General features: G+C 31.0%; 2 protein-coding genes across 3 annotated transcripts in view; one reads left to right on the top strand and one right to left on the bottom strand.

The window, feature by feature from the left end:
* LOC106687921 (nuclear receptor corepressor 1) overlaps positions 1-17,693 on the top strand; it is a 73,092-nt gene that overhangs the window by 29,846 nt on the left and 25,553 nt on the right. The window lies entirely within an intron of this gene.
* LOC112210756 (zinc finger and BTB domain-containing protein 8A) lies at positions 3,981-4,983 on the bottom strand. Its single transcript, XM_024360939.2, has one exon. It carries the CDS (start codon positions 4,959-4,961, stop codon positions 3,981-3,983), a length of 981 nt encoding a protein of 326 aa, XP_024216707.1. The 5' UTR covers positions 4,962-4,983.

Genomic DNA, 17,693 nt, shown 5'->3' with positions numbered 1-17,693 from the left:
AAAAAAAAAAAAAAATAATATTACAGATTAGGTGACGTTTTATCGTACCCTCCTTACCATCTAAATTAGTTATAAACAGATTGGTAGGTCCAGTGTAAATATTTAGGCATTCGGGCTCTTTATTACTCCAAAATGATGCTTCCTAGCACAAACTTTTAATCATATTAAATAATTTAACAATGTTAGATTTTGTTTCATCGAAGTACTTAACATTATAAATTCGTCTATTAATCAAAATTATGGTCAAAATTGCAAAATGACTCACTACAAAATTTACCAATTTTGCCAATATGTTACTTCCGTATGTCTATGTCATGTAAACGGCTGTTCTAAATCAAAAAAATCAATTGAATAGAAGTTGTTTATAGATAAATTTGGGTTCATCCAGTACTTAAAATTTTTATATTGGACAACTATACATACAGAAGTTCGGAATAATCTATTTCTATTTCCAATTTTTATTTTCACTTACCGATATATGGAATATATAGTAAGGGTAAGTACTGCGATTGTGCAAAATTTCGAATTTGAGTTTTTGATAGAAATACACGTTTTGAGGTCCCCTGAGTAAAACTCCGTTGAGGTAATTATGTTTAGTTGATTTGAAATCGATTGTACTAAAATTTTTCCAATTTTTACTTTCACTTGACGATGTATGGAATATATAGTAAGGGAAAATATTGTGATTGTGCAAAATTTCGAATTCCAGTTTTCTATGGAAATACATGTTTTGATGTCCCCTGAGTAAAACATTGTTGAGGTAATTATGTTTAGTTGATTTGAAATAGGTTGTACTAAATTTTTTTTCAATTTTTACTTTCACTTACCGATGTATGGAATATATAGTAAGGGAAAGTATTGCAACTATGCAAAATTTTGAATTCGAGTTTTCGATGAAAATACACGTTTTGAGGTCCCTTGAATCGAAATAAGTCTCGAAAACGTATTACTGAAATTACATATTTAATGTAGGTATATACCTGGAACGTAACAGTAATTTTTCCGCTAAAATCCTCTAACCGGAAGTGCCATTTAATAGAATCTATTTTGTACATTTTCTGATTTTCTCGAAAAAGACCAGCGATTTTGATTAAACTCGGCGTATCATAGGTCTTATCTATCCCCATTTGAATAATCTAAGAGCTTAAATAATGGATTAATTAATTAATCTGCGTCTACTGTATCTTTAATTTTTTAAAATTGGAAATAAATAATCAGTATTTTTTGTTGACAGCTCTAAATAATGGATAAATACAAAATGTTTAAAAATTTGATGAATAACGAAAGGAGAAAAATATAGACAGATTCGAATTCTAATAAAACGGGACCGCACGATGTCTCTTGATTACTAGCTTGTGTTTACGACTAGCAAGTAACCTAACAACAAACAAAATAGTGACTAGCTTAGCTAGTCTGTTGCGTGATGTCATTCTCCATTTAACAGACCTTTTAATATGATAAAAGAAGGGAATATTTCTCTATTTAACCTGAGTTTTTTCATTTAACACACTTTAACATGTTAAAATAAAGATCATGAATACCCCTAATATTGTATTCTTGACGGGGAAAGAAAAAATAATATTCCATATTTCCATCTCAAGAATCCTGAATCTTTAAAGCAACAGAAATGTACAAATATTTTATTCGAAATTTTCCCCCTTTCTCTTCTTAGATATATATTTTTTTGAAAATCATAACAAATAACGATAATTTGAACAAGGTTATGTTGGGTGGTAAGTGAAAGTTGTGTGATATGCGAGGTTTTTTTCTTTGGTATAGTTAATGTAACACTAGATTTTGTAGCGATATTGTACAATTTTCTCTGAAACATTAAAAAATACTTTTGCTCATTGTTATGCGATTTTGAATTTGAATAAATAATATAAATTTAATCTTGGAGGAAGATAGTCCGGATGCGGTCAATAAAGGTATCAAAATAGTATCAACTGAGACCAACTGTTGGTAGCAAAACTTCATTCTTATCAGCCCTGACGAAACTCTGTGAAGTGGGGGGGGGGAAATGTTGGTTAACAATAAATAGTTTTCTTTTACTATTTTGGTATCTTTATTGACCGCCACCGGGACTGTCTTCCTGGAGGAAGAGGTCTACTTCATACTTCCTCCAATATAAATTTAATCACTAAACTTCAGCATTTGAATCTTTTCGATCTTACGAATTTCGGTAAATCTAGTGTTAAATGTTATTGTAATGTTGCGCAATATGAATTATTGTTTATAAATGTATATCATATTGTTACTGTTCTCATTTCCTGTAATATAGTATTAATTATTTTTTTTATTTATTTTTTTTTTTTTTGTGAGTACAGGGCAAATGTGCTATTGAATTTCGATTACATATACATGATTTATACAGTTATCTATAATTAAAAAATTCCATTTAATTGTAGCCCCTCATATAATGGTTATAAATTGACACTACTCGGAATTATTCTGTAGTTTACTGGTATCACTTTTTGTCCAAACCATGAATTTTTTATTTTAATATAATGTGAATTTAATGAGAAAGGTATTAGGAACGTGTTTAAAGTTTGGGGAAATTATTTTTTAAGTTTGTTTTGGAATAAATATGTCTTTTGTATCTCAGAAATCAGAAAGTACAGTAATGTAAAAAAATAATTTATTGGTATGAGATATAAAGTTATGTAAAGTTGTCATTCTTAACTAGTAGCTATTTATTAAACTTCCATATAATGTTATAATATAATATGGGCCCTGAATTGTTTTTTTATTTTACCTATGTTTTTTTAATTTTATCAATTATTTTCTCTAGTATCCAAAATAATCCAATGTTCTATTTTATTTATTTTAACTTTAACTAACCAATTGATACTAGAGTTATTATTTCTGAATTTTAATTGAAAAAATAACGTTTTAAAGTCATACATGCAACTTGAAATTATTAATAGAAACTTACCTTAATATTAATGTCGTCTTTTATATTTTATGTCTTCTCTTTATTGTATATATCAACGCAAATTAATATTAAAAAAGTTTTTTAAATATTTTAATCGACAATTAATAAATTGTAAACGTAATGGAAAATCGGGGTAACGTCAATTTAAACATTGTTATGTACAGACTTTTCCTTGGTAAATTCACTAATTTATGAAAATAACTTAATGTGAGACCTTAGTGGTTCCCAACTTAGAATTATGGTCGGTAGTTCTGATAGGCAATTGAATTGCTTACTACTTTTCCTTATAATTCGTATTTAGGTAATGAAAACTATATCTTTTCAAAATTATTTTTATATAATAAACATTAAATTAATAAAAAGGATGAATTTTACTTATACATGATACTTTTTTTTTTTGTTTTTATTGAATATTTTTTGAAAATGATTGGTATGGTTATCTCATGATCTTTACTGTATATATTCATGAGAAACTTGAATAAAGATTTTTTTTTTTATTTATTTTCAAATCATGATTTGTATATTCACAAATTGTTTAGACTGATTGATTATTTATGAAATAACATTAGATCTATAAAGAATGAGTCTAATAAGGGTGTAATAACCTAGATGTTGATCGCCCTGAATAAAAATCTAAACTAATCTTGCATCTAAAAAGAGTAACAGAAAGAATAATTAATAATAGAAAAGAAATAAGAGATGAAATGGTGCTGAAATTATACTTTTATTGACACATTTTATTAAAATTATGATTTACATTTACAATTGTTCTCCAAATGAGTTTTTCTTTTCTTTATTATTTTTGCTATTGTACAGATCTGGAACATGAATTAAGTTAATTCAAATAGTAATTCATCTTGACATTTATTCTCATTAAATAATATAGGTATAAAATTTAAAAGGTTTAAAAATAACTATCTGATTTTACCAATATGATTCTTTCCTTATTTAATATCCTATTTCTAAGCTATCTGATACAAGTAATAAAACTTAATTTGAAATTCTTTTTTAACATTAGCTATTTGTTTCATTATTTTTTACCTTTTCATGGCGCCGTTATTGGCTTAGAGCACTCCACAGAGTTTTGTGACACTTTTTCCTCAATTTCGGTTTCATTTACATGACACATTTTTCTGTGTTTATGGACAAAGTAATAACTAGGAAATTTAGAACCACAAGTTTTGCAGGGGTAATATTGCACATTCATATCTCTGCTCTCACTTTCGACTGGCTTCACGGGGACTGGATTTATATGTCTTCTTGTATGTTTTCTGTAGCAATAATGACTTTTGAAAGTGTGCTTGCAGAAGCCGCAGATATAAAGTTGTTTTCCATCGTTCATACTTTCTTCTTGAGTCGAATTCTCTGACAAAGAACCATAATTGGTATTCAAAACTCTTTTAAATCTTACTGGCCCATCACAGCATGCAATATCTCTCACGACTTCTTTAGTTTTTTTCTGTGGAGCTTGAGGGATTTGTTTCGGTGATTGGTTCTGAACTGATGTAGTCTCTGGCAAGTTGGTCAGTAATGAAGTGGAGGGTAACGGGTCCACTGGTATGTGACCTGTTGCTGCGGAAGGAGGTGCATAAAACGCCGGTGGTGGTATAATCGGAGGAGAAGGCCAGTAAAATGTCGGTAGAAATTTTCTGCTCGGTATAGGTTTGACTAAAATAGGCAATCGAGAGTGTTGTTCAGTTTGTTCACGCAAAAGATAAGCACGGCATATATCAACAGCACGGGGCATATGAAGGATATGCGTTGCCAGAAGGACAGCGTAGACATTTTCCGGGTTGAGGTCGAGGTATCCTGTACTGACATACCTGAGGATATGTGAGAAGATTTGAGGACTGACACTTGGCACACTGATTTCGCTGGTAGGAGATGCTTCTAGAAGAGACTTGATGTAGCCACTCTGTTCGGCGAGCTGCTGCCTCGGGCCACGGAACTCGCGACGTTCTTCCCCGACACCGACTTGTATAACCACATCCGACTCGGTAGTCCAGCCCCTGTAGACAGGGTACATCCCGCTACTACGACAGATTTACTTCTCTACACTAATTGTCCTAAATTAAGATGCTTTGTGAAGTGATTCTGGCGCTTGCGCCTCTACCTCCCTTCCTATTGGTCTCCGCTATCTCCCTCCCTCCGAGCGCGGCAAGGGGGGAGCCTCAACTTACACTTACTAAATAAAAAGTAATTTTAGTTTAGTAAAAAGTAAAGTTATTTTAGAGCCTAATTTTTTGGATATTTTAATTAAATTAATTTAGTTGTTTTGATTAGGAATGTTATAAAAAATAATATTAGTAGTATTTGCTAGTAAAAAATGCTGTAAAATAAGAGGTAAAATCCTTTTGATGGCTGAAAAAAAAATTATTTATTTGATTGAGATTTTAAAATATTGAATGGTGGTTTGCATGCCTTTTGTTTTGAGCAGCTTATGTCGTAAGATCGGTTTTATTCGCATAAATAAGTTGTTAGTTTCAATTAATATGAGACAAAATTTATTCGATATTTTTTCCCTGACGGACACAATGAAGCAATGAACTCTTTGATAATTAATAAATAAAAAAATATATCATAAATTGCTTTTTTATTACAATATACTCCTAATTATTAGCTCCTTTAAATTTTTACTTATTTAATTATTTAGTATATAAGTAGGGGTATAAGTATGACAGTTTGCTGTAAATTTTCTTCTTTTTTTTTTTTTTTTTTTTTAATAAAGGTGCTACTAACTAAATTTTTATTTTTCTATCATTTATTAGTTAAAAAACTAATAAATATATCGCCAATTCGTTTACGTATTAATTTATTTATTGGTTAGTATATCCGTATTATTTCTCTATGAATTAATTATTTAAAACAATAATAACAAACGCGGTGTAGTGTACTTCATCCATTCTTTATCACATCCGATTATTTGAGAATGAACCTACTTGTTATTTATTCCCTTCATTTCTTATATTTTATGTTCTAGTTATTAATTTAGTTTAAATTTAAATTTTCCTGAATGAAAATGATGATAAAAAGGAATCCATAGAGGATTCTCAAAAAGAAAATTTGAAAGAAGATGACTGTATGAAGGAGATTGTAAGAGACAAGTCCGGGTGACGGTCAATAAAGGTACCAAAATAGTTCTCTTTTACTATTTTGGTATCTTTATTGACCGCCACCCGGACTATCCTCCTACAATGAAAATTTTTTTATTTATCTTAATTTTAAAACGATTTTCGGCAAAGATTTTTCAGATACGACGTCCCTGACGCCCAAAGGCGTAAATATTCAAAAACTGGGAACTATATTTCAACGTGTTTTAACGATTTACCGGCTAATACTGCAGAAAATCGGATAAACCTAATGAAAAAAAAATCAGGAATTCAATTTCCCTTAACAAACTGTCATTAATATATTTATACCATAATTATGAAATGCATTCGAGTCTCCTCGGCGGCCCTACGGGACTTATATGAATTATGATGACGGATTCTTATGTGGAATTTAATTCCCAAATGTTTTCGTATTTTACGTTTGTTCGATTTTCCGCTCCGTTTTCGTGTAAATAGTCGAAAATCTTTAAGAAAATTGTCGCGGTTTTTGGCAATGTAATTCCTTCTTCACGCGTTGTATCATAAATATCACTGATATAAAATCATTTTAAAATTAGATTTTCGTTGAGAATCCTTCATTGAAAGTATCCTTTTTCATTGGAAATAACGGAGAAACTATAAGACATTTCACCAAAACTAAGATTACTAAGTTTCATTCGAAATTCTAAAAAAAAAAAAGTTCCAATCGAGTTTTAAACACTTTATGTAATATTAGTTATTATTAATCCTTAGAACTATATAATTATGTTATTCTTAATCTGATTAGTTTCCTATCTGAAATTCTTGTTCAAATTCATAACTTAATTAGATCAATGTTTCTGCTAACATTCATGTCTATCAATTGTTGTAATAATATTTATGTGTCAATAGGTCATTAGGAGATACAACTAATTAATATACATGTTTATTTGTTCGCGGAACAGTATAACTAAAACACCTTCATATGATGTCATAGTAATTAATTAAGAAAAAATGTGTATATGCAATTAAGAAATTAATGATGTATTTTAGAACAAGCTAGAAGAGTATTCCGAAGAGTTTTTATAAAGTTATGATGGAGATTAAAAGTTTCAAATAGAAAATTTAATGTTTTTTCTCTGATAATATAATTGTTAATTATGTTATACTCGATAATACTACATATATGTACATATAAGGAAAACTGAGTTTCATTGTTGTTAATAGTGTGTTGGCACAACTTAAAGGACAATCGCCAAGAGTATAGAAATTAGTAGGGAAATGATTTCCAACCTGTGGGACGCAAGTTTATAAGCGTTCTAGGTATCGTTAACAACCAACAATTTTGAGTATAATAATGCTTTTAAACATTTTTCATAGTTTAAAGTAAATGTTCAAATCTCGAGTTCATGAACTTTTTGGGGGTTTTAAATTATTAGGTACTCCTCCCTATTCCCATATCGGCATTATTATTATTTAAAATAAAATAATATTATATTTGTATATAATCTGGTACAATTACTTTGTAGCCTTTTAAATTAATTGCTATATCAGGTGTTGATGAAGTTAAATTGTTACGAAATATGAGGAGGCGAACATTTAAAAAAAAAACATTCGAGCCCTTAATATTATTTATTAACTTTTAATTCAGTGTTAATTTGTCCATTATTGCATTATATATTAATATATTAATTTGCTAAATGCACAGTAATATTGTAATAACAAAGTTAAAACGTTTAGTAATGGATTCTGATTTTTATGTGATTATTCTGGTTCGGTGTGCGCATCACACCTACTTACGCCCCCAGGTTTTGAGTTGATTGGTGGACTCGTGTTCAAGTTAACGCTATTTTTTTGTGATTTTCGAAAACAAATCTATGACTTACAAGTTGGAAAGGTTTTTATAAAATATTTTTTTATAAAAACTTAAAAAAGCAATTTTCTGTTGCTCTAAAAATATTTATTTAGAATTCTTGAGATGGAAATAACGAATTTTAGGTTTTTTTCCTGCCAAGAATACAACAATATAACGAAGTCTTAAACATACCCTTGCATTCAGGAGAGATAGGGCAGTCTCGATTTTTTTTCCGATTCAAACCTGTTTATATTTCTCATTTTTTCTCCTTTAGTTATGTATCATTTTTTAAAATTATTTGTATTTATCTATTATTTGGTGCTGTATTTTTTTTAATTCGGTCGGGTAATTATTATCATATGATGGCGTCTCATTTAGCCAGAAGTCATCTTTGATTCGCTATAACCTGAAATCGATTTCTATTCTTATTATTGAAAAAGTACTCCTTTTGTTTGCTAATTGCGTCCCTTGAGATTCTCGTTCAAAAGGGTATTGAATGTGGGATGCGCGCCCCTCTGTTCCTCAAGATCTAAAGAAGCAGTCCCTGAAGTCATCCATTTGCCCTGTGGCGAGTTTCTGTTGATTGGCTCGCTGATACTCCACGATTTGTTTTAAGTTTTGGAACTTAAAATTGTATTAGCTTTTTATTTACTTATATGAGATGGATCGTGTTGACTCTAAACTTACGTAATTTAAGTTTTCCTAGAAGTGTTAGATGGTCGATCTTATTGAAATGCAAGGAATATATATTAGCTTGGTGATCATTCAATTGAGAACAGGATATGATTACCTTTTCAGAACAAGTTATCACTAAGGTCAAATAGAAATGATAAGCTTTGATAATTACACTATCAGGCATTTTAAAATCTGTTTGTATTTTTCTGTATTACCTAAGGTTTTTAGCCAAACCATTTTTGAAGTTAGTAAACGATATTCGCATTTTTTTAACGAGGAAATTATTTTTCGTCAATTCAAAGGTCGTATGTTTAATGGACCTCTGTTAAATTAAAACTTACTGCAGTGTTTGAGAATGGTATATACTCGTATAAAAATAATAATATGTTAATCTAATTCTTCTCCTTCGTTGTCTCCATTAACCATTGTCTCTTTTTAGCATAAAATAATGGTCAGCTATCATGTTCGCATTCACCTTCCCTGGTATCTTTTATTTCTCCCTGGTATGTTCCTTCATGACCCGTATAAACGTTATCTTTGTTTTTCTGACATCGACGAGGTTCGTATGGAATATTGTGATTTATGTTTACATTTTTTGTTTTCTTTTTAAATTCAAATCCTAAATTTTGTTTTCATATTTTAACATGACTTTGCATTTCTTTAAATAAACGAAACCCAATCCCTGTTTCCCACTGGATTTATTGAAAATTTATACAAATTATCTTTCATTAAATGTCTTACCTGCGGCCTTACAAAGGTATTTCTTCTTTATTTTTCTCATATGACACTTTCGGATATTTTGTTGTTAAGTACTAGAGTCAGTCGCCATACTTTAGTAAGTCTTTAGTGTAATGTTTCATCCTCTGGATTACATTTTTGGCGCCGTATTTATAAAAGTTCATTAGGGACACCTTATTAAAGGTCACCTTTATATCACGCCTTAACAAAATTTATGTTTTATTGGCGTTTCTTTCATTTATAGGAATTCTTTAGAAAAGGGAAGTATAAAGTAGAGTTTATAAAACGCAAACTGGGCTCCATCTTTATACTTTATCTTTCTAATTCTACCTATCCTTTCATCCCTCCGAGATACTTGAAGCCATCCAAAAGATACAAGAAGATATAAACAGCATTAGCGAATGGGCGTTAAACTACGATTTGAGATTAAATGCTGGAAAGACTAAGGCCATTCTTATTGGTTTTAAGCGCCTACTTTATTCCCTCCTTTACCATCCCTTACTTTTCCTTAACAACCAACCGATTGACTTCGGTCAACTTGTCGTCTACTCCACAATAAAAAATTTTGGAGTCACCTTCGACCCATATCTTTCCTGGAATATTTCCCAGATCACACGCAAATAATCTATAACCGTACTTAAAAATTAAAGATTCCGTGATTCTATCTCTCAGAATACAGGTCTGCTCCTAGTATCCTCTCTCGTTTCCCTCCCCTCCCCCCCACTTTAACTACGGTTCCTTGGTCTACGGAGGGCTATCTGCTGGTCTAGAGATGAGACTGAAGATACTCAAGAATTGCTTTGTAAGATTTATCTTAAAGTTTCCCAGGCCATCTCTTGTCTACCATGGTATACCAAGTTTAAGTGTCCAGCTAACCTCCCGAAATCAATACCTTCCTGGTATTTTCCTATTCCAAGTCATTAAAATCAAAAACCCTTCTGGATTCCTTGATCTACTCACTCTACGTTCATCCATCCATTCATTAAACACCGGATCCCAACCAATTGATTTATATATGCCTTCCCATTGAACCGTCTCCTCAGCAAATCCTTCTTCGTACGTTCGATCTCCTGGAATTTCATTTCCATCTCCATTCGTCAATTCTTATCGATTCTTTCCTTTAAACAACACCTATTCCTTCTCTTACTCCATAACCAAACCTCCGCATCTATATAAACCATTAAACTAAAATCTCAGTGCAGTTTTATGTTGCTTGCTGAAACTTTCTATATGTTTGCCAGATGAATAATCATCATGTGTCGACCATGTATTTATTCTTAGGGGACATTTGTCCTAGAATAAATTCAATTTTTCATTTCATCTTTCATCAAAATTATGTGGCAATTTGAATAGGAAAATTCACTTTGATTGAATAAGTTTGGTGAAGAATCTTCTTCCGATTTGTAGTCGTCAGAATTATTGCATTTCTTTCAAGAATGGGAAATGAGACTGGGATAGGAGGAATTCACTATGCGTAAGTAGTTGTAAGGCCGAAGGAATGTTTCGGATATTGTACGTATATCCTTATAGAATTTATGCGTTATGACCATGAACGTTAACCGTAAAAAAAAAAAAAAAAAAAAAAAAATGGATTCGTGGCTCTTATATATATTTAAAGAATATATGTAATACAATATACTATATTTTAAGAATTTCAAAAGGCATTGATTTTTCGCACGTTTCATCCATGTATTGCAAACAATGTACGTTACCCAGCTTTTGTCTTCATCGCCGAGCCTTATGCCAAAATGTAAAATATGTATCTCACGAAACTATTTATAGTAGTCTTTGCTTAGCAATTACGTTACTACCACTGGTATAACAAAACACATTTGGTTTCTTTCTTTCATTTCTTAAGAAACTGCATAGGACAGCGACCATAGAACTTAAGAGCACTCACTGTAGGGTGTCAACAATGAACTAGGTTCCCGCCTTACAGCCAACTTGGTTTAGCAAATGCGGCTGAATAACGCCTCTTACCAAAATAAAAGTTTCCTTTGTGAAATACAGTTAAAAAAAACTAATGAACCGACTTGATATAAAAAAATAAAAATAAAAACTAATGAACCCACTTGATATAAAAAAATATATATATACGTGACGTTATTCTGATATGCCTGCTATGTTTTGATTAATTTTAAGCCATAATTGTTTAGATATTGTGATTTTTAAATAGCTATAATATTTTTTAAACATTTTGTGTGCACTCAAATTCTAAAATATCCTTATAAGGGTGTGATAGAAGCTTATTTTATTTCTTTTAACTTTTATGTTTACCTGCGCTATTTTATTTTCTTCTTTTCTCCTTTATATTTTATCAGACACGTTTAGTCGGAATCGCTTGTTAATGGCAATTAGAAAACGTGGGAGGAGTCGCTACCGCCCGGTGCCGAGGGAAGAGGGTACTCCTGTTAATTAACTGATAAATATTTCTCTGTGATATTCGGAAACAAAATATCGTATAGGTTTGTTGGCTTTGCTTGATAAAAGTGAACTGTCACAAGCCCTCCCATTCAATTTTCCCAAAGGCCCGTAACTCGATTTGATCATAATCCCAGAGGACGGGAGTTGAATTAGACCAAAGGTTGATGACGGATGGTGTATCCTGTTTAACATTTCACGAAAGCGTTATCCCTATCCAGTGGACAATCCTTTTTCCACGTTCGATCGCCTCCCTCGTCATTCTTCATGGTTAATTAGGCAATGTGATTAAACCAATTTGCGTTAGGTTTACTGATGTTTTATTTATTGTATCGTTTCCTGTGTAACACCTGATCAGTGAAAATTTTTTCTATTAATAACGTGGCAGTAAACAATTTCTTGAACGATAATTAGGTTTCTAAAAATTAAATTGATTTTTCAAAAGTTCAAACATATAAACGCAAGGGGTGAGTGAGGATTAGAATCCTCAAAATCTTCATCATCATAGTCATTCCCTCTTCTACCGGTGTGCGGTGTGAGGATCCCGCTTATAGTGTCTGGCTCAAATGTCTCTCTGTTGAACCAACTCTCTTCTACTCCAATCAATTCCACGCTTTCTGAATGCCTCCCTTACACTGTCTTCCTAGAAGATGCAAAGCCTTCTTCTGGGTCTTTTCTGTTCCGTGCCGGTCTCGTCTTCCTGGCGCTTCTGGATCCATTCTAGGAAGATGTCCAAAACTTCTTAGTCTGTGCCCCTCCAGAAAGGTCTCAGCCGGTCTGACGTTGAGATTAGCCCGTATGGTGGCGTCCCGTATCTTTTTTTCTATTTTTCGCAGATACCTCATTTCTATGGCTTGTAACTCACGCGAAATACATATAGATAAAGAAAGAAAGAAGAAAAAAAAAGCTACACTAAGAATTTTTTTGTGGTACGAATTAGTTTCTTTATAGGTTATTTAAACAAAGTTTTTTTTTTATCAACAAATCATTTTAAATTAATAATACTCCACAAATAAATTATAGAAATAACTGATAATTCTTCCTTTACGTCAGGTTTTTTTGACAAAGGATGCCCTAAGTAGTACCCCCTCTTGGAGCGAAAATGATCCGGTTCAATTAAAATCACTAAGAAATTACGTTGAGGTTGATTTAAGACACTAAAAGGAGGACAACGGTACCTAACAAATCTACTAAGCTATCCCAAAAATTCTTGGATTCATTTCAGAAACTCGTGTGAACCAATACAAAGCTGTAATTCTCCACATCTTTTAAGTATGCTATGACAATTCTTGTGGTATGCGGATCTAGTTTATTCTACACTGTATCTTAAAAAGGATTTATGTAAACAAATGCACCGTATTTTAGAAAAATGGACAATATATGGTTACAAATATTTTTGTATGTACATTTCTTGCATTGGTTGTTGTGAGGAAATAACTCATTTCTCAGAGGCAAAAATAATACTGGTGTGCTATGAACTGTTGTAAACTGAAGTCTTACATTTTTTCTTTTACACCGTAAAATAAAATATTTAAAATTGTAGAATTAATTAAACCGTCATAGAATTAATTATTAGAAGATGGACCTTGTAGCGTTCGAGAAAAGTACTTAAATAGCAGAAAAAACTATTTATTAGAAACAGACGTTTCGTCTCATTTTATCTTTTTACTTTACATCTCCGAGAACTCATCTTTGATGAAGATTTGCAGTGTGGGGCAAAACGTTAGGCACTAATTCATAGTTTTTCCTATTGTTTGTGTACCTTTCTTGACCGTCACCCGAAACATCATCATACAATTAATCGCATATGGTTAACTTAACTAGTGATCTTCCAATTTTAGGATTAATTAATTAACCATGAAACTTTGTATGACTTGTTCAAAAACGGTGTCCAAACTTGAAAATTTTTTCAAAGGGTATTATGCGCCCGAACCACAAGCACAGTTAAATGGCGGACTCTCTATTCTAAGACGGTGTAAATTGATCCCTAGATTTTGAGTACAATGCTGTATGCAAATATAAGCAAAAATGTTTTCTTAATTGGTGATATGAACATTTGAGTACTGAAATATGAACATCTAGGTGGTCATGAGGAAATTACTAATTTGGCGGCAGGAAATGGGGAAAACGTTCACTCGTCTGTAAATATTCAGATTTGAATATGAAAATATCTTTAATTAGTTGACACATGTCCACAAGATAATTAACTGGATAATAGGCAAAAAAAAAAAAAAAAAGAAGGCCAAAACGTTATTCAGATGTGAGAAGAATAAATAAGTGATATAAAGGATGTTATTTATAAAAAATAAAAATAATATACAATTGACAAAAACTTTTAGGACTTAAGATTACAACTTATTATTTATTTTTTTAATTACCTTGAGCTTTTGTTTTGGCATCCTTAACTTTAGTGCGAAATGTCCATATCTGTGGTCAATGGTATCGTAAGTATTACTATGAATATATCGATTTTAACCATCAATATGACGACAAATCATTGATTCGTTTTATTTTACAAACTTCGTCTCAGGTGATTTGTTATCATTTGTAGGTGAAATCTGAAAGTTCGTTTGATTTCTTGACAATTCCTCGCCGAATCCCTTATGATAACAATTACTTTTAGAGAACCGGACTGCTGAGTGAAGTTTAAATTATATTCAAACTGCTAGATCGAGAAATTAGATATAATTAGAATATATTATCTTTATGAAAGAAGAAAAAGTGACGGCTCGCTGCCTTCCGTATACTTTGGCCTCAAGCTCCGCTCTGAGGCAATTTTGTGAAGTCGTTTCCTAAGTTAAATAATAAAAGAAACCCACATCGTTCTACAAAGTGGATTCCCCCACCCTCTTCTCTTTCTGTGGACTCTTAATTAAATGAACCGACTAGAAGAGTAAACTGCATTTTAAATGGCCTGTAATTTCAAAAGTATACTCTTGATGTAATGAAGTGCTTTCAACTCCCTCTTTTTATTTATAACCTGGAAAATATTCCTCTTATAACTGTCTTATTGAATTTCTCTTCTTCAAAACCGCAGCTTCTCAATTATTCCTCTTTCTTTTTTTCCCTCCATTTTTATAATATTCATTGAATATCCTCCATTTACTTTTGTAATCTTATAACTCATGTGGCTTAAATAATACGCTGTCATAATAAGGGTAAATCTCCATTGGAGTACCAGGTTTCGAAGTTCTTGTAAGCTATCTATTTACACATTATAACGTTCGAAAAAAATATTTAAATTATTTTGGATAGTTAAACTTAAATTTTATGTACGCTTAATGATTTAATTATGAACACAAACTTCAGTGATCCACTTTTTCTCCCAACTTTTTATTTTAAAAAATCTTTAACGTTTCGGCCCTTAGGCCATTTAAGAAGACGACCTATAAATTTTTTTTTTATATTTTATTATATTACATCCTCAAACAATACTAATGTTTTTGAACATATCTTAAACCATTGATGTCATTAGTCAAAAATTGACTTTTTGCAGGCTAATTGACTTCTTATATTTTTAAAAACAAAAATAAATATTAAATTAATATCATAACAGTTCCAAACAATATTATTAAAATGATTATTCACTTATAAACCACACAATTTCTCTACAAAACCTATTCCACAAAAATTGTTTTTCCTTTTCCATTAAGCTCATCAGTAGCGCGGTAGAACGGCGGTAAAGCGCGTGGTTACTAACTCCTAGGACCCGAATTCGAATTTGGGTGGGCAGAAAATTGTTTTCAGTTACACTGTAGCGGTGAGTCGACCCTGTTGGTTCTGGGGAGCCTTCCTGGGGTCCACCCAGCCTCCTGAATTGTGTACCCTTAATTCAGTAATAATCTGGCGGTCTAGCGTGATTCTGACCAAATCACCTCCTTGCACAACCGTTGGTCTAGTAACAGTAAGTACTTCCTTACAAAATATTGTACCCCTGACTCTTCATGGGTTGTAGTGGTACAGATTTCAATTTTAATTTACCCTCATTAACAGTATCAACAATAAAACCTACCTTCAACAGGTTAGAACTCAGTTATAAGTTTATTACTGAGCTTGATTTATTTACAATTTAATTAACATTAGTGTTTAATTTCTTGCTTATAATTTAAGAATATTTAAAAACATAATTACTGAATTTTTATTATATACGTACTTTTGCATACATACACCAACCCCATTTTTCACCTATACACCCACATATACAATAGAATTATACATATAGAATTTGAACATTTCATCTAATAACAAACGTTTTAGTAATATTAAATCAATATTCATTTAATAATTTATTTTAACAATTTAATTCTGTTATTAACAATAAGACAGAATTAGAATCTTTTTAAATTTTTAGGCGATCATTTTGATATTTATTTTTAAAAATCAATTTACTCCTTTTCAGTTCGAAATTTTATGTGGTTATAATGTTTTATTTATACCATCATATATATAAATATATATACAAACATACATATTAACCCTCTATTTTTCTACAATTTTCGGAATTTTTTTTTATTTTAGGTTATTGCTAGAAACCAGATTTTTGTACAGTAAAAACTCAATATTTGTATAAAACACTCAAACGCTGCAATAATTAACTGTAATTGTTTAATTTATAATATCATTACACGGAAAGCTTACCTAACCTAGTTTGAATCAAATTAAACTCGCTAAATACTCGCAAAGATACCTACAAACCTAAACCTTTCTGATTAAAAACCTAAAATCTTGTCCATAATTGAAGAGCTATGAGAAAGCTAACTATATTAATCTGGATTATCTCTCTAGGAAGTCTGGTGAGTCAATTGATAGCTGTGCCACAGAGAAGTGAAGATGAAAAAATGGAGGACATGATTTTCCCATGTGAAATCATGAGGTTTTTGTAGTACATGAATATGGGACGGTGTGTCCCGAAACGTTGTACAATGTTAATGAGTGAATAAATAATAATTTATTGAAAATGATGGAAGTAATTATAAACCTCAAAAAAATTATATAAAAAAAAAACTAACTATATTAAATAATTTTATATTTCTATTATGAATGCTGGAATTCAATTATTCTACTTCCTAAAAATACCTTAATGAAAGTTTTAGATTAAATATGGAAGTCACTGTGTAGATAGGAGTATTTAAAAATATTCTTCCAAACAAAATTTCTTTTTAATTTCCCATAAAATTTGATATAACATGTTCTTCCGCTTAGCTTTTTAATTCCGTGTTTACATGCCATTAACCAAAAACTAACAATTAATATGTCAATCTAAAAAAACTTTAAATTGTTCGATTAATAACATTATACGGTTTATATAATTCTGCCAAAATGTGTTGTTTTTTTTTTAATAGATTGCAGTGTACTGAGTACGGGAAAAATATTGAAAAAAAAATCTGTCTCATCTAGTTCAAAAAATATTTATTGAATGCTTTCAAACAAATAATAACATGAAATATAATAAGAAAAAATATTAATGATTGGTTTTACTTTTTATTTTATTATTTTCTTGATCTATTTCTCTTATTGGATTTGGTTTCTGTACTGGGACTAACCTTCGTCCCAAAAACCTTTGTGTCTGTCTTGCCTTTTTCTTGTGTTATGATCTCCTCTTGTGAGATTGTGGCATGTCGTAACATAAGGTAACATTAACTTTGAAGTTTTTTTTTATTTATATATTTATTTTTTGCCACATTATCATGAAATGAATTTTAACGGGGGAAGTCTTGTTTTATAGGGAATTTAATTTTTATCAAAGTTCTATTGAAAAACGCTATTTTTCTTAAAATTGAAGGGGATAGAGAAAAATGGATGGCACCTCAGTATTTTGTTGATTGTGATTTACAAGAAAAGTCATTTTTCCTTGTCCCCTTCAATTTTAAAAAAGCGGATGGCGCCTCAGTATTTTATTGATCTTGATTTACAAGAAAAATCATTTTTCATTATCCCTTCAAATTTTAAGAAAAACGGATGGCACCTCAGTATTTTGTTGATCATGATTTACAAGAAAAAT

The sequence above is a fragment of the Halyomorpha halys genome, unplaced genomic scaffold (assembly GCF_000696795.3).
Source record: "Halyomorpha halys isolate HHAL.00 unplaced genomic scaffold, Hhal_1.1 Scaffold1026.1, whole genome shotgun sequence".
NCBI classification, from domain to species: domain Eukaryota; kingdom Metazoa; phylum Arthropoda; class Insecta; order Hemiptera; family Pentatomidae; genus Halyomorpha; species Halyomorpha halys.
The sequence above is the reverse complement of the archived record's forward strand: the minus strand, read 5'-3'. Positions and strand labels throughout refer to the sequence as shown.